This window comes from Mustela nivalis (genome assembly GCF_964662115.1).
Source record: "Mustela nivalis genome assembly, chromosome: 18".
In the NCBI taxonomy this organism is placed as follows: Eukaryota; Metazoa; Chordata; class Mammalia; order Carnivora; family Mustelidae; genus Mustela; species Mustela nivalis.
Window position 1 is genome coordinate 56,082,290 of NC_139037.1, and position 21,110 is coordinate 56,103,399.

At 44.6% G+C, this 21,110-nt stretch overlaps 1 protein-coding gene across 1 annotated transcript; it reads left to right on the plus strand.

Moving 5' to 3' along the window:
• Positions 1 to 757: 757 nt before the first annotated feature.
• BSPH1 (binder of sperm protein homolog 1) lies at positions 758 to 10,884 on the plus strand (the record flags this gene model as incomplete). The annotated part of the gene is made up of 3 exons (XM_082711151.1): positions 758 to 830; positions 10,245 to 10,376; positions 10,742 to 10,884. 3 exons carry the CDS (start codon positions 758 to 760, stop codon positions 10,882 to 10,884), a joined length of 348 nt encoding a protein of 115 aa, XP_082567277.1.
• Positions 10,885 to 21,110: the final 10,226 nt, after the last annotated feature.

Here is a 21,110-nt window from a genome sequence, read left to right on the forward strand (position 1 = left end):
GCAGGGCTCGATGCCAGGACCCTGGGATCATGACCTGAGCCAAAGGCAGAGGCTTAAACCGATTGAGCCACCCAGGTGCCCCTGGCTTGGCTTTCAAAGACCAGTAAGGTCTGAGACAGGGATTAATCTGTACCGCTCGTGGATCCTTGATGAGTGTGGGAACAACTTAAAATTCCTCCTTGTGTATTTCTTTTCCTGCAATTCTGCCCATGCGAGGCAGGTGGTCTAGCTTTGGGGCAGAGAAGGGAGAGAGAAGGAGGAGGAGGGGAAAGGGAGGATAAGGAGGAGAGGAGTGGAGAAAGGAGGGATAAGAAAAGCAGGAGGAGGGGCACTAGGTGGCTCAGAGGGTTAAGCCTCTGCCTTCGGCTCAGGTCATGATCCCAGGGTCCTGGGATCGAGCCAGGGTCCTGGGATCGAGCCCCGCGTCGGGCTCTCTGCTCCGCAGGGAACCTGCTTTCTCCCCTCTCTCTCTCTCTGCCTGCCTCTCTGCCTACTTGTGATTTCTCTCTGCCAAATAAATAAAATCTTAAAAAAAAAGAAAAAAAGAAAAGAAAAGCAGGAGGAGGAAGGGGAGCTGAGAGGGAGAAAGAGCCCTACGAGAAGGGAGGGGAGGAGAGAAGGAGGAGCCTGGGGGAAGGAGGGAGGGGAGGAGGGAGGAGGGAAGTGAAGTAGGAAGGAGGAGGCAGCGCGGTGTTGGCTATAAAGCCCTGAGGATGAGCAAGTCGCAAGTCGACCAGCAGTTTCTGAGAGGAGCAGCATGGCCTTGCCGGTGGGGTTCCTGTTGCTCTGGGTCTGTGGATTTCACCGTGTGGTCTGTCCTGACTATGAGGGTGAGTTGCGATGTGACACGTCGGGGGTGAGCATTGAAAACTCGAGTCTTGGGGCGCCTGGGTGGCTTCGTGGGTTAAGCCTCCGTGTTCGGCTCAGGCCATGGTCTCAGGGTCCTGGGATCGAGTCCTGCATCGGGCTCCCTGCTCAGCGGGGAGCCTGCTTCCCTTCCTCTCTCTGCCTGCCTCTCTGCCTACTTGTGATCTCTGTCTGTCAAATAAATAAATAACATATTTAAAAAAATAAAAATACTAAAAACACACACAAATATAAGAAGGTTTGACTAATAAAAAATGAAAGAATCGGAAGGCAAGCTGGACGAGCTCATTGGCAGAGTCGTGTTCCTTCATAACCGCGTGTCTCCCATCTCCCCTACCATATTTTAAATGCTTTATTCGAGGCTTTGAAGATGGAACTGAGTTTTGGCAAGTCTGTTTTAGTCCTTTACCAAATCGTGTGGCCTTCAGCGATTGCGGATGACCATATAAGAAGGGAATTTCATCACAGAAGCATTTCCTACACATCTGGTGGGGGCGTCACGCAGACCTGGGAAAACAGTTATTTTGTGAAATTTTTTCAAAATGATGGTCTCGCAGGTCCTACGTGGAAGTATCCGCCAGGACACGTTTGCATTGAAAAGTAAATCGAATACAGTGTGGATAAACGTCTTTAAAAAAAAAAAAAAAGAGAGAGAGAGGTTCTTAGTGTGGCTGTGACCACTAATTTCTTACGTGTTAGAATGTTCTTTTTGTGCTTATGGAACAATAATACTTTTGTCTAGGACATTGATTTTTTTCATGAGATACCACTTTTGTATGTATGTTAAAAAAGAAAAGAAAAGAAAGTATAAGGGTCAGAAGCTGGTTAAGATAGTCCTAAAATTTCTCCACTTTCAGTGCCTGGCCTCCTGAAGTAGGAAGGTCACATTTTCCCATGTGACGCTCTCTCGATGCTGCCCAGTCTCGGTGAATGAAGACCCACAGGGCCCAGGCACGGTCTTTCCACTTACGTGGTGCTCAACGCACTTCTGAGTCTTTGGAAATGTTGCTCATTCACATTGTCTGTCTCCCCACACAAGTGTCTGCTCCCCCGAGGTGAAGAGGGCCCCATTGTCATCTCTGGGGGCCAGCCACCCGGCCTGCGGGCAGTAAGATGCCTTCGAGAATAAGGGGCATTCTGCTCCCGGAGACAGAACATGAAAGCATTGGATTTTAGCATTTTAGAAGCAAAGAGGTAGGAGGCTTGGAATCGCGCCGGGGGCACACGGTGTAGACAGTAAGTGGCAAGAGTGACTACACCTGTGAGCCCACTGGCGGGTGAGGAGACGGAGAGGAGACAGATGAGTTGTGTGACCCCAACCGCCTTCATGCCTCGGGCAAGCCTGGAGATACGACTGACCTGGCAAGACTTCACAGAGGGTCCAGCTGAGTGATCCCGTTCTAGGACTAGACGCTGGCGGTGTGCGTGGGTAACGTTTCCATGGTTACGAGCTTTTGGGGCGCACTCAGGGATGACACGACAGGGGGGTCCCTTACAGGAGGACCATCCGGACGGGCAGCCCCTGACATGCAGCATGAACCCCCAAATTCTGGAGTTTTCACCTGCTGCCTGTTACCATTTCATGCTCCTGGGGGAAACACTGCCCGTCGGCCCACAGCTGAATGTCAGCAAACGCTTGTGCTAAAATACAAATCTTGCATTGCAAAAGCAATGGGACCGGAGGGCAGGAGAATGATAGCCCAGTGCTCCCGGCGGGACCCCACCGGCCCAGAGCTGAGCAGCCTCCTGGCCACCTCTGTCCCACCTCCCTCCAGCAGGGGCTCCCATGTCCAGCCCCAACCTGGCCTCTCTGACTCCACCCTGAGTTTCTTCCGTGACCTCGGGCCAAGCTCTGCGTTCCCACACCCGACACAGGAGAATGTTTCTTGCTGCCCCCTCCCCGACGGATGCTGGGAGGATGCCAGGTTATTATTATTATTATTATTATTATTAATACCTAGCACCAGCAGGTATTAGAGACACAGTATAAGTGTTTGGATTTAACTGCTAACAACATTCACGGAGTGCGTCTATTTTGGATACCTCATGTGAAGTTTTGTCCTTCTGCCTCTGGCTTATTTCCTTTAGCCTGAGGTCCTCCACGTCCATCCCTGTTGTTGCCTACGGCAGGAGTTCCTTCTCTTTGGATACAATTTATTTATTTATTTAATGAGTGTATTTCTCTCTAATTAATTTCCGCGGCACGCAGAGACTGCCTTCTCCTGATCCACTGTCCACCCGTCCGGGGATGGACTTTCGGGTGGTTCTCCCGTCCTGGCTATTAGGATTCAGTGAGCGTGAGAATACAGAAAGCTCTTCAAGATCCAGATTTCAAAGCTTTTGGGTAAATACCCAGAGGTGGGATTGCCAGGTCCCATGGTAGTTCTATTTTTAATTTTTTTGAGCAACCTCCGTGCTGTTTTCCAGAGCAGCCATGCTGTTTTATATCCCCTCCCCAGCATGTGCACTCTGTAATTCTTTGCCATCATGGTTAGGTCAGGTTTCCTTTTAAAAACCTTTAACTCACTGTATTATGGAAATATTCCCACATACTCAGAAGAATTGTCTATGCTGCACCCCTGTGGATGGCAGACAGAATTTCTAGGGTGAAGCAGAATCATATGCTAAGGGCACCTGGGTGGCTCAGTGGGTTAAAGCCTCTGTCTTTGGCTCAGGTCATGGTCTCAGGGTCCTGGGATTGAGCCCTGCATTGGGCTCTCTGCTCAGCGGGGAGCCTGCTTCCCCCTCTCTCTCTCTGCCTGCCTTTCTGCCTACTTGTGATCTCTGCCTGTCAAATAAATAAATAAAATCTTTAAAAATAATAATAATGGGAGAAGATATTTGCAAATGACAGTACAGACAAAAGGTTGATATCCAGGATCTATAATGAACTCCTCAAACTCAACCCACACGAAACAGGCAAAGATATCAAAAAATGGGCAGAAGATATGAACAGACACTTCTCCAATCAAGATATACAAATGGCTATCAGACACATGAAAAAATGTTCATCATCATTAGCCATCAGGGAGATTCTAATTAAAACCACATTGAGATATCACCTTACACCAGTTAGAATGGCCAAAATTAACAAGACAGGAAACAACATGTGTTGGAGAGGATGTGGAGAAAGGGGAGCCCTCTTACACTGTTGGTGGGAATGCAAGTTGGTGCAGCCACTTTGGAGAACAGTGTGGAGATTCCTCAAGAAATAAAAATAGAGCTTCCCTATGACCCTGCAATTACACTCCTGGGTATTTACCCCAAGGATACAGATGTCGTGAAAAGAAGGGCCATCTGTACCCCAATGTTTATAGCAGCAATGGCCACGGTCGCCAAACTATGGAAAGAACCAAGATGCCCTTCAACGGACGAATGGATAAGGAAGATGTGGTCCATATACACTATGGAGTATTATGCCTCCATCAGAAACGATGAATGCCCAACTTTTGTAGCAACATGGACAGGACTGGAAGAGATTATGCTGAGTGAAATAAGTCAAGCAGAGAAAGTCAATTATCACATGGTTTCACTTATTTGTGGAGCATAACAAATATCATGGTGGACAAGGGGTGTTAGAAAGGAGAAGGGAGTTGGGGTAAATTGGAAGGGGAGGTGAATCACGAGAGACTATGGACTCTGAAAAACAATCTGAGGGGTTTGAAGTGGTGGGGGTGTGGGAGGTTGGGGTACCAGGTGGTGGGTATAATAGAGGGCACGGATTGCATGGAACACTGGGTGTGGTGAAAAAATAATGAATACTGTTCTTCTGAAAATAAATAAATTGAAAAAATTTAAAATAATAATAATAATAAAGAAGAGTTCTCCCTTAAAAAAAAAAAGAATCATATGCTGAGGACTTGATATGTGTAATAAGTACGTTTCTCATAAAATCCCATGAGGTAGGTACAGTTATGGCCCTCGTTTTGTAGAAAGGGATCTGACACACAGAGATGTCGAGTCATGGATCCAAAGTCACACAGTTAGCTGGGGATGAAGGAGCTAAAGAGTCTGAGAAAGTGTATTTCTTTTTTTTTTTTTTAAGATTTTATTTATTTAGGGACGCCTGGGTGGCTCAGTTGGTTGAGCAGCTGCCGTCGGCTCAGGTCGTGATCCCAGCGTCCTGGGATCGAGTACCGCATCAGGCTCCTTGCTCCACAGGGAGCCTGCTTCTCCCACTGCCTCTGCCTGCCTCTCTGTCTGCCTGTGCTCGATCTCTCTCTCTCTGACAAATAAATTAAAAAAAAAAAAGATTTTATTTATTTATTTGACAGAGATCACAAGTAGGCAGAGAGGCAGGCAGAGAGAGAGGAGGAAGCAGGCTCCCCACCTAGCAGATAGCCCCAAGCAGGACTCAATCCCAGGACCCGGAGATCACGACCCGACCCCAGCGGAATGCAGAAGCCCAACCCACTGAGCCACCCAGGCACCCTCTATTTTTTTTTTTTTTAAGAGAAAGTGTACTTCTTTAGCTACACCTCTGCACCATCAGTTTACATTCTGAACGTGTCCTCCCCCTGGAATCCTTCCTACTTGTAAGGGTGAAAAAGTAAGTCATTTCTAAATGTCTTCTTCACGTTGTGCTTCCTGCTCTGGGGGGTGGGGGAGTGCTTCATGTTCAGTACCAGTTGCCAGTTCGACATTTATAGGCAAAAACATAGCCATCAAGATCCTGTCTCTTTCAGTCTCAGAGAAGAGCGTTGAAGATCTGCAAGCAAAGGACAGGCCATTTATGATGAAATGCCTTAGCCCTTTCTGGGAGGTTTCTTGGCATTTCAATACTTGCAAGACATCAGAGTCTCCTAAACTTGAATTCCGGAGCCATTTTTAGTGGATGTAAGTTCTCTACTGTTTGCGAAAATCGATTGCGAATTTGAAAGAGTCTTCCATCTCATTGGGGAGAAAATAATAATGATTACTGTGAGGAGAGAAATCCTTTATCACCGAAATAAAACAGGTACCATGTGATAACATGGAGCCCCAGAAAATACAGTTAAAACAAAAGGAAAAATTACAAATCACCCACAATTACACTACTGAAAGAAAGCACCACTGAAATTCTGACGCAGCTCCTTCAAAATATTATCCTTACTGGATTATAATTTAGGAAAATATTTGCATTTCATTCTAGTCTAAAGGTTAAATCTAGTGAAATAAGTATTTGCTAAAATTTGTGTCTTTCGGGGCACCCGCCTGGCTTAGTCGGTGGAAGGTGTAACTCTTGATCTCTGGGTTGTAAGTTCAAGTCTCATGTTGGGTGGAGAGATTAATTTAAAAATAAAATTGTGTCTTTCAGATGATGATCCTCCAGCTGTAGGTGAGTTGATAAAAACTCTTAGAGTTGTTTTTTAAATTTGGCAATAAAATATAAAGTCGTTCAATATTATGCTCCTTTTCCTGGCAAGAAATCGTATTTTATGTCCTCATATGTAAGATTACGTACAATCTATGTTAAGAATAGTTAAAGAAAGGGGAGCCTGGGCTGCTCAGTCAGTTAGGCATCTGCCTTGGGCTTAGGTTATAACCACAGGGTCCTGGGATCAAGCCCCACATTGGGGTCCCTGCTCAGGGGGAAGCCTGCATCTCCCTCTCCCTCTGCTCCTCACCCTGCTTGTGCTCTCTCTCTCTCTCTCTGTCAAATAAATAACTTTTTAAAAATATTATTTATTTATTTATTTATTTGACAGACAGAGATCACAAGCAGGCAGAGAGGCAGGCAGAGAGAGAGGGAAGCAGGCTCCCTGCTGAGCAGAGAGCCCAATGCAGGGACCCAATCCCAGGACCCTGGGATCATGACCTGAGTTGAAGCAGAGGCTTTAACCCACTGAGCCACCCAGGCTCTCCTCAAATAAATAATTCTTTAAAAAGAATAGATAAGGAAAAAGAAGAAGAAAGCAATTATAATGCTACTGTCAATTTTACTGTTAATATTTTTGAGTGACCGAATGTATCATCTCATACAACTCCATAATGGGCTTTTCTTTTTTGTAAAAACAGAGTCTTATAGAACATAATGAAATAGAAAATGCCTTTTGTCACCTAAAGATGAAGTGCAAATGTTTTCATATCTATTTATATGTTCCTCTTTGTTAATGTCTGCAGTATTATAAAGCTATGTATTGAAGGGGCGCCTGAGGGGCTCAGGAGGTCAAGCGTCTGACTCTTGATTTCAGCTCAGGTTGTGATCTCAGCTCAGGTTGTGATCTCAGGGTTGTGGGACTGAGCTCCTCTTCTGGCTCCGCACTCAGCGCAGAGTCTGCTTGTCCCTCTCCCTCTGCTCCTCCCCCTGCTCCTGCTCTCTCTCTCTTTCAAATAAAAAATAATAATATTTTATTTTTAAATTCCCTTACTGATTGGTATTTTGGGATTGATCTCTATCTGAGGGGTTATTATCAGCTGTGCTGAAATGAACATTCTTTTTTAAAAAAAAAAAAGATTTTATTTATTTACTTGACAGAGATCACAAGTAGGCAGAGAGGCAGACAGAGAGAGAGGGGGAAGCAGGCTCCCTGCCGTGCAGAGAGCCCGATGGGGGACTCGATCCCAGGATCCCGGGATCATGACCTGAGCTGAAGGCAGAGGCTTTAACCCACTGAGCCACCCAGGCGCCCCTGAAATGAACATTCTTAACCCAAATATCACTCCGTCTGCACGGATGTATCGATTGTGACCAGTACTAGTTAACATTGTCAGGGGTGGAGGGGCCCTAAGGCAGGTGATATTGCAAAAAAGAAATAACCCATTAAGCAGAGAAAATAAGAAGTATAATTGTATGATTACATACTTCAAAAAGCCCTAGGAAAACTAGTAAATGTTCCTAGCTTCAATAAGAAAATCTGAACTATATGAAAATTAAAATGAAACTTAATAAGAAATTTTTTAAAAATAAGAGAATCTGGATGTGTGGCTAGATATAAGATAAACATGTAACAACCAGTTGTTTTTCCCTATACTGGTAAGAACCCAGTAGACACTCATAGAAAAGAAAATCATTCTATTTTATGTCAGTGACAAAAAACACTTTGGGGTTAAATCAGCAAGAAATGTCCAGGACTGGGGCGCCTGGGTGGCTCAGTGGGTTAAGGCCTCTGCCTTCAGCTCTGGTCGTGATCTCAGGGTCCCGGGATCGGCCCCGCGCCGGGCTCTCTGCTCATCGGTGAGCCTGCTTCCTCCTCTCTCTCTGCCTGCCTCTCTGCTTACTTGTGATCTCTGTCTGTTAAATAAATAAATAAATAAAATCTTAAAAAAGAAAAAAAGAAATGTCCAGGACTTAAATAAGTAAATGATAAAATCATATTGAAGAACATAAAGCGAGTTCTAAATGACAGATCATGCCATGTTCTGGGTTGGAAGAAATAAGAATAGTGAAATAAACATCGGCTTCCAATTTTCTTTTTCAGAAACTATAATTCACTTTCCAGAAGTCAAAGGTAAGATGATCAGAAAACTTTTGTGATTAAAGGATATTTTCTTTTAATTTTGTAAAAATGGGGAGATCAGTGGGTTTTTTCCTGATAAAATGTTTTCTCTCTTTTTGTAAATTTGATAAAAGGAATTTGTAAACAGATAAAGAAAAACAAGAAATAAGAGTCACCCTGATCTTTACCAGCACTACTCTTTAATTTCTGCCAATAAACCAGAAAATACCTAATTTTAAAATTCACATGGGAAAAATGTCCAATAGTAATTAGGAATATTATGGGGGGGGGAGCGTTGGAGAAACACCTTGTATTATCAGATATTTAAACAAACCATAACCATAGTAATATAAATAGCATATCAGCCAAGAATGCATCAAATAGTAATAATAAATAATCTTTTCTAATGCTTGCTGGCTTCAGACCCTGGTCATTCTACTTTGTATCATCTATTTTAAAGCAATACAGGAATAATCTGTTTTAAAGGTATACACCTGGGGCCTGGGTGGCTCAGTGGGTTAAAGCCTCTGCCTTCAGCTCAGGTCATGATCTCAGGGTCCTGGGATCCAGCCCCGCATCGGGCTCTCTGCTTGGCAGGGAGCCTGCTTTCTCCCCTCTCTCTGCCTGCCTCTCTGCCTACTTGTGATCTCTGTCTGTCAAATAAGTAAATAAAATCTTTTAAAAGATAAAAAGGTATACACCTTAAGATTGTATAAATACTTCAGGGTGAAGAAAATCCAGGTAAAAGGGCACATTGGTAGGAAACATGAATTGCTACTGTCCTTTGAGAAAGCAATACCCAATAACATTAACAGTTCATATGTGCGTTAACCTAAGAATCTTACTTTTGGGATTCCATTCTGTAGAAATAAATGCTTCAGTACATAAGAATTTACATACATGAAAAGTTTGCTTCGGCTTTGCAGAGAGGGAAAACAATCTGAATACAGGAAATGTTGAGTCAATTTGGCAAAATCCGTATCACAGAATATGAATTGACATTAGAAAGGAGTTAGAGCTACAAATGTTAAAAGGATACATGGGGTAAGTTTTTTTTTTTGGCTCAGGTGGGTGGATAGAGATGCCCTTCACGGAGGAAGAATATAAGTGAGAGAGAAAGATGATGAGTTCAATTCTAGAGAAAGTTCTGAACACTGTCTTAAATGGAGCCAGGAGCGGGGGGGAAAAAGATACATTGGGAAGGATTTTTTTGATAAGCTAAGTTAGAAACAAGTTACGGGTATAAAGTATGATTCATTTTACTAGGGAGCAAAAACTCTGTGCAGAGAGCCCATGTATAGTATGTATCCTGTGTGTGTGTTGTGGGATGTACAGGTGTGTATACGTAATGTCCGTATACACGTTATGTCCATATAGGCGTGGAGAAAACTGAATAGATACAAACTAGGCTATATACTGTGTGTGTGTGTGTGTGTGTGTGTGTGTGTGTGTGTGTGTGTAATAAGGTGAAGAAAAGAGATGGAGGGGAAATTGTTCAATAGATAAGTCTCACATTTATGTTTCTAAGCTTAGGAGAGTTTTCGGGAACTGGGGCCAAATGCTAAGCAAAATATATCAAGAGTGTTTATACCATGGAGAAAAGTGTTAAGTGACTCAGTATTCAACAGGACCCCAGGGAGCAGCTCTCACTTCAGTGCAACCAGGGGAAGACAAAAGTCAATTTGTAGGGCGCCTGGGTGCCTCAGTTAGTTAAGCGACTGCCTTCAGCTCAGGTCATGATCCCAGGGTACTGGGATCAAGTCCCACATCCGGCTCCCTGTTCAGCAGGAAGCCTGCTTGTCCCTCTGACCTTCCCCTTCTCATGCTCTCTCCCATTCTCTCTCTATGTCAAATTGAGATCGATCAAATGGACCGATAATATATTAAGAAAAAAAAGTAAGTTTGTAACATCCCAAGTAACACTCCCAGAGAAAGACCAAGAATTTTTGTTTTCTCCAGATGGCAAATGTTTCTTTCCATTCCATTACAAAAATGGAATATTCTATGACTGCATCAAGCTCAAGACGAAACACAAGTGGTGTTCCCTAAATGAGACTTACCAAGGCTATTGGAAATACTGCTCTGAAGACGGTGAGTGTCCGGTCTCTGAATACGGCAGGGAGGTTGGGTGATATTTGTTCAATAGGATCCACAAGAGGGCGCTGTACGAGGACTCCACGGTCAATGACACTGTGAAAAGGAGATCTGTGCAGGTAGGTCTCTGACAGTATGCAAATCACATTGCACCAAGGACATTATGAGAGCTTCAAACACATGACCTTGAAAGCAAACTTTTAGCAAAACCTCAATCTCCCACCAATATTGCCAAGCAGACGGTGCTGAATGCGGGGGAAGGGTTGGGGGGGGGGCACAGACATGTGTGCATGAGAGACATGGCAAAGAAGAAATAACAAAATAGAAAGATTTCTTATTCTGATTGCTTCCCTCCTCTGTAGACTTTGCAAAATGCGTGTTTCCCTTCTGGTACAGACACATGATCTACCGGGAATGTACTGAAGATGGGGATGCCTTTGGGAAAAAATGGTGTTCCCTGACCCAGCATTATAACAAAGACAAGATTTGGAAATACTGTGACTGATGGTGAGATTTTTGGGGAAGGGCATGAAAAGGTCTAATCATTCTCCTGGGAAGTAATCTTCAGTTTCTTTTGTGAAAGGAGAAGCTAGGACCCTCCTTATAAGGCTTTTTTTTTTTTTTTCTTTCTTCCTGAGATATGAGTTGAAGGTAATCCGGCTGTTAATAATGGGGTTTTGGCTATGGATGGTGGATGATGAGGTTTTGATATGAAAACCTACATTCTGGGGCGCCTGGGTGGCTCAGTCGTTAAGCATCTGCCTTGGGCTCAGGTCATGATCCCAGGTTCCTGGGATTGAGCCCCACATCAGGCTCCCTGCACAGTGGGAAACCTGCTTCTCCCTCTCCCACTCCCCCTGCATGTGTTCCTTCTCTCACTGTGTCTCTATAAAATAAATAAGTAAAATCTTTTAAAAAATAAAATTAAAAAATTAAGATAAAAAATACATTTAAAAAATAATTAAAATGCCACAGAATTGGAGGGGAAATCACAGAGTATAACATGTGTACCCAATATAATATTTCTAATATTTTAAGGTGATTTTATAAATAGAAACGGATGCCTATCTACACATATATACATGGATAAGTCCCAGGGATGTGATGTCAAGCATGGTGACTGTAGTCTGCGGTGTTGTTGTGCATATCTGAAGGTTGCTGGAAGAGTGAATCTTGCAAGTTCTCATCCCAAGGAAAAGAATGTTTTGTAACTTTTTATGGTAACAGATGGTGACCAGACGGTGGTAATCATTTCACAGTGAACGTAATGTCAAATCATTCCATTGCTCACCCGAAACAGTGCTGTGTGTCAATATAATTCAATAAAAAAACATATACACGAATATGTGTCAAATCATATTTTCAAATGTATTATTCCTGTAGGTCATGGCGTCCCCTAAAAAAGAGTTTGGAAGCACTGTCTTTATGGACCCAAAAGACTCCTCATAATCTTTCATAAGAAACAGGAACCCCAAAAAGAATGTTGGTGACTTATCTTTCTAGTCTTTGAAATGGGCTTATTTGTAACGGGAGAGCCATAGAACGCACTGCGACCGAGCCAGGGGGTGTTGGCAATTAGTCCTTAAGGTGCACAGTGATTTTGGTTATTATTCTAGGCATCAGGAATTACTTACTAATCAGATCCTAGGGAATGGTTGGCCAGAGAGACATCAAGTGGTGATAAATGGATCATAGGGGTTTTTTAAGAAAGAAAATCAGTTGAAAATCAGCTTGCTATGCATGTTACATGGAAGAGCCAGAGCCAACCTCCTACCAGATTTCCAAGCATGAATTAGTCCACAGCCTTGATGCCCCTTGAATGATTGGGAGTCCGGACGACTGTGAAGCGGGCACCAGAGGCATACACTCTCAGCCTTCTTGGGAGACTTCCCCAATGGGGCACAGTGTTTAGTGTCCAGGAGAAAGGGAAATATATAAACTTTCCTGGGTCTCCTGAATACTGGTTCCAAGTAGAGATAAATTTTCAAGGACTCGGACCGCCACTGGAGTCCAGTAATTCAAGTGGAAGTTTCTAGAAACGTAAGACAAGAGTCCTCACTTAAGTTCACTTCACTCTTGGCTCAGTGCCATACTAACACACCTTGCAATTACTTCCTCAGGTCCTGGGAGTGATACAGTTTGGATAATTATCTTCACAACCCCCTGGTGGATCCTTTTAATAGGTAGCTTCTGGTCTTCTTTTATCTTGGCATAATTTTCTTAGGTTATGTCTCAAATATTATTTTTTCCCCTTTTGTCTTGATGTTCTTGTTCAGGGACACACATCATAAGCTCCTTTATCTCGATCACACTCTCTATAACTCCCTTTACATTTTTATCTTGTTTTCATCCTTGTGGATGTTGTAGGGTTTTTGGTTTTTTTTTTTTTTCTTTTTAGGATTTTATTTATTTATTTGTCAGAGAGAGACAGAGAGAGAACACAAGCACAGGGAAAGGCAAGCAGAGAGGGAAGCAGGAAGGAGCCTGATGTGGGACTCAATCCCAAACCCCCGGGATCATGACCTGAGCCAGAGGCAGAGGCTTAACCCACTGAGCCACCCAGGCATCCCTGCAGTGCTTTTCTTAATTCCCCTTCTTGAGTCTGCACTTAGATCTACTGTACCTTGGCCACATTTTAATTTAGTTTTCACTTTGGACATTTTAATTTCTTTTTCTCCATTTCCAGCTTGTTCCATTTTCCCCCCTCATTTTTAAAAATTCATTTTAGCTTTTCAAATTTCTAATTCAAAATGTCTTTCCTATCTTCAAATATTAATTTGAGGCTCTTTCACGCCCTTGGTTCATTTGCTTCTGGGGTGCGCGGGCCAGGAGGGAGAGATCGCTATCTTGTTGCTTTTCACCCTCAGAGGGGGTTAATGGTTTATAAGATTCTTAGTTCAAGGGCGCCGTCTGCTGTCCATGCAGGGAGAGGCAGTTTCTTTCCTGAATGGCTTTTTGCTGGGGAGGTGGGGATCGCGGTGGTGGGATGGTTTGTGGTTTCTTCTATTTTGGGGTTCTGTTTTATTTTATAGTGCCCTAAAGTGTGCCCCTCCCTTTCTTTCATCAGCCAGCCCTCAAAGGCATTCTCCCTTCTGTTTACCTTCGTGTCCTACAGAAAGCATCCCCATCAGCCACTCAGGTCTCTTCACTTCCAAGGTCCTCTGCTCGTGACCTTCTTTCTCTGATCCACTGGGATTCCTTTCCAGTTAGGGTGGAATTTCTCCTCTGGGGACCACTGTAGCCATCACTATGTCTTTCCCAGAATACCTTATAGTTGGAACCACACAGTACGCAGCGTTTTAGGAATGGTTTCTTCCGATGCACGATATGCATGTAAGGTTCCCCAGTGGTTTTTATGTGGCTCGGGATAGTTCATTTCATTTTATCACTAATAATAAATATCCCATTGTCTGGATGTACTGGTTTATTTATCCACTGACCTGCTGATGGACGTATTGGTTGCTCCCAATTTTTGGCAGTTATGAATAAAACTGTTGTAAACCTCTGTGTGCAGGTTCTTATGTGGACATGAGTTTGGGGTTTTTTGCTTTGTTTTGTTTTGTTTTTTAAGTAGGCTCCCAGTGTGGTGCTTGAAATCACAACCCTCACATCAAGCCCAAGCTGAGATCAAGATTCCAACACTTAACCAACTGAGCCACCCAGATGCCCCTGGATGTGCCCTTCCAACTCATTTGGATCATACCGGGTCATATGGTAGGAGCCAGTTTAGTTCTGTAGGAGACCGCCAGTCTCCGAAAGTGGTTGTACCATGCATTCCCATCAACAATGAAGGAGAGCTCCTGCCGCCCCACATCCTTGCCAGCATTGGTGGTGTTGGTATTTGGATTTTAACCATCTTAATTAGGATGTGATGGCATTTCATTATTTTAACTTGCAATCCCCTAGTGACCAGTGATATTGATCATTTGTCCATAAGCTTCATTGTCACCTGTGTATCTTCTTTAGTGAGATATCTGTGCAGATCTTTTGCTCTTTTTTTTTAAAACTGGGTTGTTTGTTTTCTAATTGCTGAGTTGTAAGAATTCTTCATATATCCTGGATACCATCCTTTGGCAGACGGATGTTTTGCAAACATGGTGTTTCAACATCATTATATTTATTTATTTATTTATTTATTTGAGAGAGAGAGAGAGCGAGAGCATGAGAGGGGAGGTCAGAGGGAGAAACAGACTCCCCGTAGAGCTCGCAGCCTGAGACTCTAGGATCATGACCTGAGCCGAAGGCACTGAGGGCTTAACCCACCGAGCCACCCAGGCGCCCTCCCACACCATTTTTTGAAAACACTACCTTGCGTCCATTGAATTGCATTTGCTCCGTTGTCCAGATTAGCTGACTCTATATATGTGAGTCTGTTTCCAGATTCTATCCTGTTCCATCGATCTACTTGTCTATTACATCATTAATATTGATTGCATTGTCTTGATTACTGTCTTAATCAGATTGGGTTTACAGTAAGGCTTCCAACTGTACCCTTTGACCAGCATCTCCCCATTTTCACTGCCCTTCTCCTCTGTTTCTGTGACTTCAACTTTTTTAGATTCTAGATATAAGTGTGATCATACTTTTTTTTCCTGTGTGTGACTTGTTTTGTTTCACATAATATCCTCTGGGTTAATTCATGTTGTCACAGATCACAGGACTGCCTTTTTAAAGGATGAATAATGGTTCATTATACATATGTACATTATATGTACATTTTCTTTATCCATTCATCCATCAATGGACACTTGGGTTGCTTCCATATTTGGGCTATTGTGAGCAAAGCTGCAATGAACATGGGAGAGCAGATACCTCTCCAGGGTGGTGACATTATTTCTTTTGCATAGAGACCTAGAAGTAAGATTGCTGGAGTATATGGTAGTTCAATTTTTAGCTTTTTGGAGATCCTCCATACTGTTTTCTACAGTGACTGTACCAATGGGCAAAGGACCCCAATCGACGTTTTTCCCAAGAAAACATATAAATGGCCAGTGGGTGTATAAAAAGGTGTTCAACATCACTAACCATGGAAATTCAAGTCAAAACCACTGAGAAGTCGTCTTATTCATGTTGGGATGGCCATCATCAAAATGTCAAAGCATTATAAATATTGGTGGAGGAGTGAAGGAAAGCAAACCCTCACATGTTCTTCTTGAGGAATCTACTAGGGGTCAGGCTTGAGCCCCTCGCTGGTGAAGCTCCAGGTTTAAATTAAGTTCCTCCTCAGTGGTCATCCACCTGCTTGGAGTAAAGCATGATTTCCTGAACTTAGTCGGTTCTGTCCAAAGGGTACACAGTAGCTTAGGGCCCTTTGGAATCAGACTCTATCGAATGTGAAACCCACTCCACATTTTTCCAGCTGTGAGACTTCCGACAAGTCACTTAACTTTTGGGGGCCTCAGTTTTTCCATCCACAAATTAGGTTCATACCTATTGCTTACCTGATAGAGGTTTTGTCTGGGTTGTAGAATGATCATTTTATTTTATTTTATTTTTGTTAAAGATTTTATTTTTATTTATTTGACAGAGAGATATCACAAGTAGGCAGAGAAGCAGGCAGAGAGAGAGAGAGGAGGAAGCAGGCTCCCCGCTGAGCAGAGAGCCCGAAGTGGGGCTCAATCCCAAGACCCTGGGATCATGACCTGAGCAGTAGGCAGAGGTTTTAACCCACTGAGCCACCCAGGTGCCCCTCTACAATGATCATTTTAAAATAAAAACTTTGTTATTACTTCCAGTAATAACTGGGGTGGTGACAGCCACAGTCAAACCCCACACTTACATGGGCCCTCCTTACTCTAGGCCAAGGATTGTTTAAATTGCTTTGCACATACCAACGCTTGTAATACAACACTCCTATGAATTAGACACAATTGTCATGTCCAGCTTACACGTCAGGAAAGTGAGGCACGAAGCATTCGGGTCACATAGCTAGTAAGTGAAACAGCCAGGAGCAGAATCGAGCAGCTGGACATTGAGCAGCTGTGTTCCTAACATGAATAGCGACTAATGGTGACGGTCTTCTCTGGGACAGAGGTGGGAATCAAACCCAGACTCACCTGACTTGAAGATTCACAGTATTTTCCACCCAACCAAAGGGCTTCTGTCCAAAATACATACCTGCATGCTTTTTCCTGCAATGTTCCGCACACAGGGCGATCATGAGGACATCAAGGCGTGCTGACCGATTGGCCATTTGGCCCCGCTAAGGAGGCACTGCTTGCCTTGGGCAAGGAGCCAGAGATGTTCGCTGGACGTCCTTGTCCAAATTTCCTTAAATCTGTTCTCTGCTCCTCAAAATCGGAAATCTGTTGTGTACGCCTGATGATTCACAGACCTGTACCCCTGGGGCAAATAATACATTATATGTTAATAAAATAATTAATTTTAAAAATCGGAAATTTTCAAAAATCGGAAATCTGGGAGGATCCTTCTCCTCTACTCTCTGTCTGGCATGAACATGAGAAACGCCTTTCCGAGTGTGACAACGACCACCCTGCCATGATCGTGTGGCCTGGGCCGCGTTCTGGCCTCACTGTTTTATTTCCTAGAACCCTCACCGCAGACCCCGCGGGAGGCGCGCTCTCATCTGTCATTCAGCAATGGCTACTGAGCATGCGCCGCCTGTGGGGCACTGGAGATAAGGTATTGAACTGGAGAAGGGCCTCTGGAGTCTGCAATCCAGACGGGAGAAATGTAATAAAGAAACAAACGCACAGGCATAGAAATGGATATGCATCTAAACACAGGTGTGAGTGCTGGAAATTGGGCCAGGGAGAGAGAATCCCTGTGTAAAAGATTACATCAGGGAAGAGCGAGAGACAGAGTTATCTCAGGGTCGTGGAATCAAGCCCTGCATCAGCCTCCCTGCTCTGCAGGGTATCTCCTTCTCCCTTTCCCTCTGCCCCTTTCATGCTTTCTCTCTTGCTCACTCTCTCTCAAATAAATAAATAAATAACAGGGTTTCTAAAACACTCACAGAGCTCTGAAGAAAGAGAAGGAAAGGGCGCCTGGGTGACTCAGTGGGTTAAGCCTCTGCCTTCGGCTCAGGTCATGATCTCAGGGTCCTGGGGTCGAGCCCCACATTGGGCTCTCTGCTCAGCAGGGAGCCTGCTTCCCTGTCTCTCTCTCTGCCTGCCTCTCTGCCTACTTGTGATCTCTCTGTCAAATAAATAAATGATATTTTTTTAACTAAAAAAAAAAAAAAAAGAAGAAGAAAGAGAAGGAAGAAGTCCTGCCCTGTGTCTTCTAGGAATGGTGTTTCTGCAGGACAGACACACGATGAGATCCCACAGGCCTGAGATCCCACAGTGTTTGGGGAGCTGCAGAAATAGCAGGAAGGCTGCTTGGTTTGGGTGAGCAATGGGGAAAGTCCGAGGTCAGATGGAACAGGGGCTTTGGCATTTTTCCCTAAGTTTCATGGATGCCATGGGGGATACTCATCGCAGCAGCAGCACACCTTGCTGTAGCTACTATGTAGCGAGAATGGAGCGGGTGCAGAGCTGCCGAGCAGGGAGCCTGGTCAGGGAGCTGTGTGCTGTGCTGGGGGAATCATGGTGCTTGGATTAGAGAGAGAGCATCAGCAGAAGTAGGATGTGGCTGGGTCCAGGAAACTCTCAGCTCCACGAGAGCTACCGATTAAAGGTAAGTTATCATTTGTCTGCCTATGGATATGACTCAACTTTTCTAGGAACTGATACAACTTTGCTTGTTACGTTGACTTTCAATTGATGCCCATCATCTCAGATTTTCCCCTGGTTCAGACAAGCTGCGGCCAATGAGCTCATTTTGCACAGCTGAATCAGGCTGTTATGGGCTAAATTGTGGTTCCCAGCCCTGCAAATGTACACACAGATGCCCTAATTCCCAATGTGACTGAATCTGGGGGATAGAACCCATAGGGAGGTAATAAAGGTTAAAGTGAGGGGATAAATCTGGGACTTAAGCCAATAGGGCTTGTGTCCTTATGAGAAGAGACTCCAGAGATCTCTTTCTCTATATACAAGCACAGGGGAAGGGCCATTTACAAGTCACAAAGAGAGTCTTTACCCAGAAATCAAATCTGCCAGCACCTTGACCATGGACTTCTGGGCTCCAGAACTCTGAGAAAAGACATTTCTGTTGTCCAAACCACCCGGTCTGGAGTTTGTTGTTACGGCAGCCCTTGCAAATTCATACACGGGGTTTCAGGAAGATGTATGCATCTTACCTACAATGACTCAACTCTCAAACACAACAGTGTCTGGAGAAGGGTAAAGGTCTATAGTGTACTCACTGTGGACTGGGTGGCTCTGAAACATGGTAACTAACGTCCCCAACTACTAAGTGGGAAACCCAGAAGCTGAAAGTTAGTCTATGTGACATTAATGCACATATATTTTCCACTGGGTCTAGAACTGCCCTTACAAGGAGACCTGAGTCCAAACCCAGGGCCACTTTTGCAGAAGAGAAAGAGACCCATGTAATCCTCTCTCTGCTAGAATCATGGGTAATTTCTCTCTTGGGTCTCCCTGTGATTCACATAAAAACTCTAGACTCTAAGGTCACTTCTGCCCTTTGGTAGGTTTAGGACCTTAAGTGTTTGGGGGTTTTTTCCTTTCCTTTTTCTTTTTCTCATCTCAACTCTACAAGCATTGTTGGCTAGATACCACCTCTGATTCTGAAAAATATTTTATCACAGTTGGTTGAGTGCCTTGGAGCATAATAACGATTCAGTTGAGCAAGAAAGGAATAATGGGTCCCCTCTGATGACCATGACAGCCCTTCGAGAGGGTAGGGTGTTCTGGGTCCTGCTCAGAGTGTCCTGGACATGCCTTTAGGGAGTGGTTCCAGGTGAACCTCCAGAAGGTTCCTCACCAACACTGCACATACTTACCACCACCTCTGATGACCTCATGAAGATTCAGGAATATAACTTTCCATGATCTTTGGGAGAAGTGATCATTAGAACCTAGAGCATTTTTCTAAATTTACCCATGGGGCACCTGGGCAGCTCAATTGGTTGAGCAGCTGACTCAGTATCCACTCATGTCGTGATCCCAAGGTCCTGGGATCAAGACCTGCATCAGGTTCCACTCTCTATGAAGAGTCTACATCAGGATTCTCTCTCTCTCATAAATAAATCTTTTTTTTAAAGAAAAGAAACACTTTAAAAATAAATAAATAAAAATGGTGGAAGAGACAGATGGTCTCTTTCCTGACAGCAGAAACTCCAGTATCTGCCACAAACATTAACTGATTTAAATAAGAGGAATGGAGAACTGGTCTCACATTGCCACTGATTTTGTTTGTAGCATCCGAAATAGTCATGGTTAGGGACTGGGAACAATGAATGGTGTGATGGAAAATGATTAACTCAAGAAAGAAAAAAGGAAAAGATGGAAGAAAGGAAGGAAGGAAGGAAGAGTGAAGAGGGAGGGAGGAGAACGGAGGGAGGGAGGAAGGGAAAGAAAAGGAAAGAAGAGAGGGAGGGAAAGAATATTCACTGGGTTCTCCAATGGCATGTATGTAGTCCCAACATTTCAGAGATCTGGGGTACAGGCTCAGAGAACAAAAAAAACTCACCAGAGCCACTCAGCTGGTTGCCTGGAGTGAACCTGTGCTCTGCCACTTTGGCCTCAGTTTCCCCAGCTGTCAAGCCAGGGAAACTGGGACATGGAGCTGTGTGAGACTCCTCCCAGCCTGGGGCGGCGCTCTGGCTGCAGGAGAGGTCAGAGACTGTGTTCCGCTCCATCCCTTTAAGCAAAATAGCAAAAGGGGAAAAAGCAAACCCCACATGCTAGGTGGGGGACACGCAGCTTCTCCAGGCTTCGTGCCTTTATCAAAGTTTCTCCTGTTCCATTTTCTCATCTCTGTTTGGAAAAGGCAGATGTGTTTCTCACCAGTAGCCGGTCCCCCAGTGCTTACAAAGGGGCAGCAAGTGAGTGAAGTAACCATGGGAAGAACTTAGCTCAAACAGACTGACGCGCAAGGGTGAAGTGAGTGCCCTCCCTTCCCCACAGTCGGCCATGGTGATGCTTGTCTTGTTCCTCATCTTGCATTGCCCTAGGGGTCCACCAGGACACCCCCGCCCCCTTTACCGGTACTCACCTTTCCATCCCTCGCCTCTCGTGCAAAGTGTGCCGGCTTCTTCCCCCAGATCCCTCCAGAGGGGGAGGGGGTGACTGGGAGAGGGGTCTAACGTGGGCCACGCCCACACGTGGGAACTGGGTAAGCATCTGTCCTTTATGTGGGGTCCCTGGGTGGCTCAGTCATTAAGCTTCTGACTCTTGTTTTCGGCTCAGGTCAAGATCTCAGGGTCATGAGATCGATCCCTGCGCTAGGCTCCGGGCTCAGGCTCAGTGCTGAGTTGGTCTGAGATTCTCTCTCTCCCTCTGCTCCTCCCTTCCACTCCCGCGCCCTCGCTCCCTTGCTCTCGCTCTCTCTTTCCAAAGTAAACAGAAAAATAAAATCTTTAAAAAAAGAAAAACAGTAATTAAGGGAATAAATGGTACAAAATGGATATGGAAAGAGGAGTTCCCAAACTTAAGCATTGTGGCACTGGGGGAATGGGGGAGGGGATGGGGGGCGAAGGAGTTGCATTTCTGACTCGTGCAGGTGAGGAGGCTGGAACCGGTGCAGGGAGCCCACTGTCAGCACGTGCATTCTCAGGGGGATGTTGCTGATTCTTCTATGCACCCCCCCCCACCCCGAGTTAGGGCGCTGAGAGCCTGCTGTGGAGTCAGTCCGGGTGCC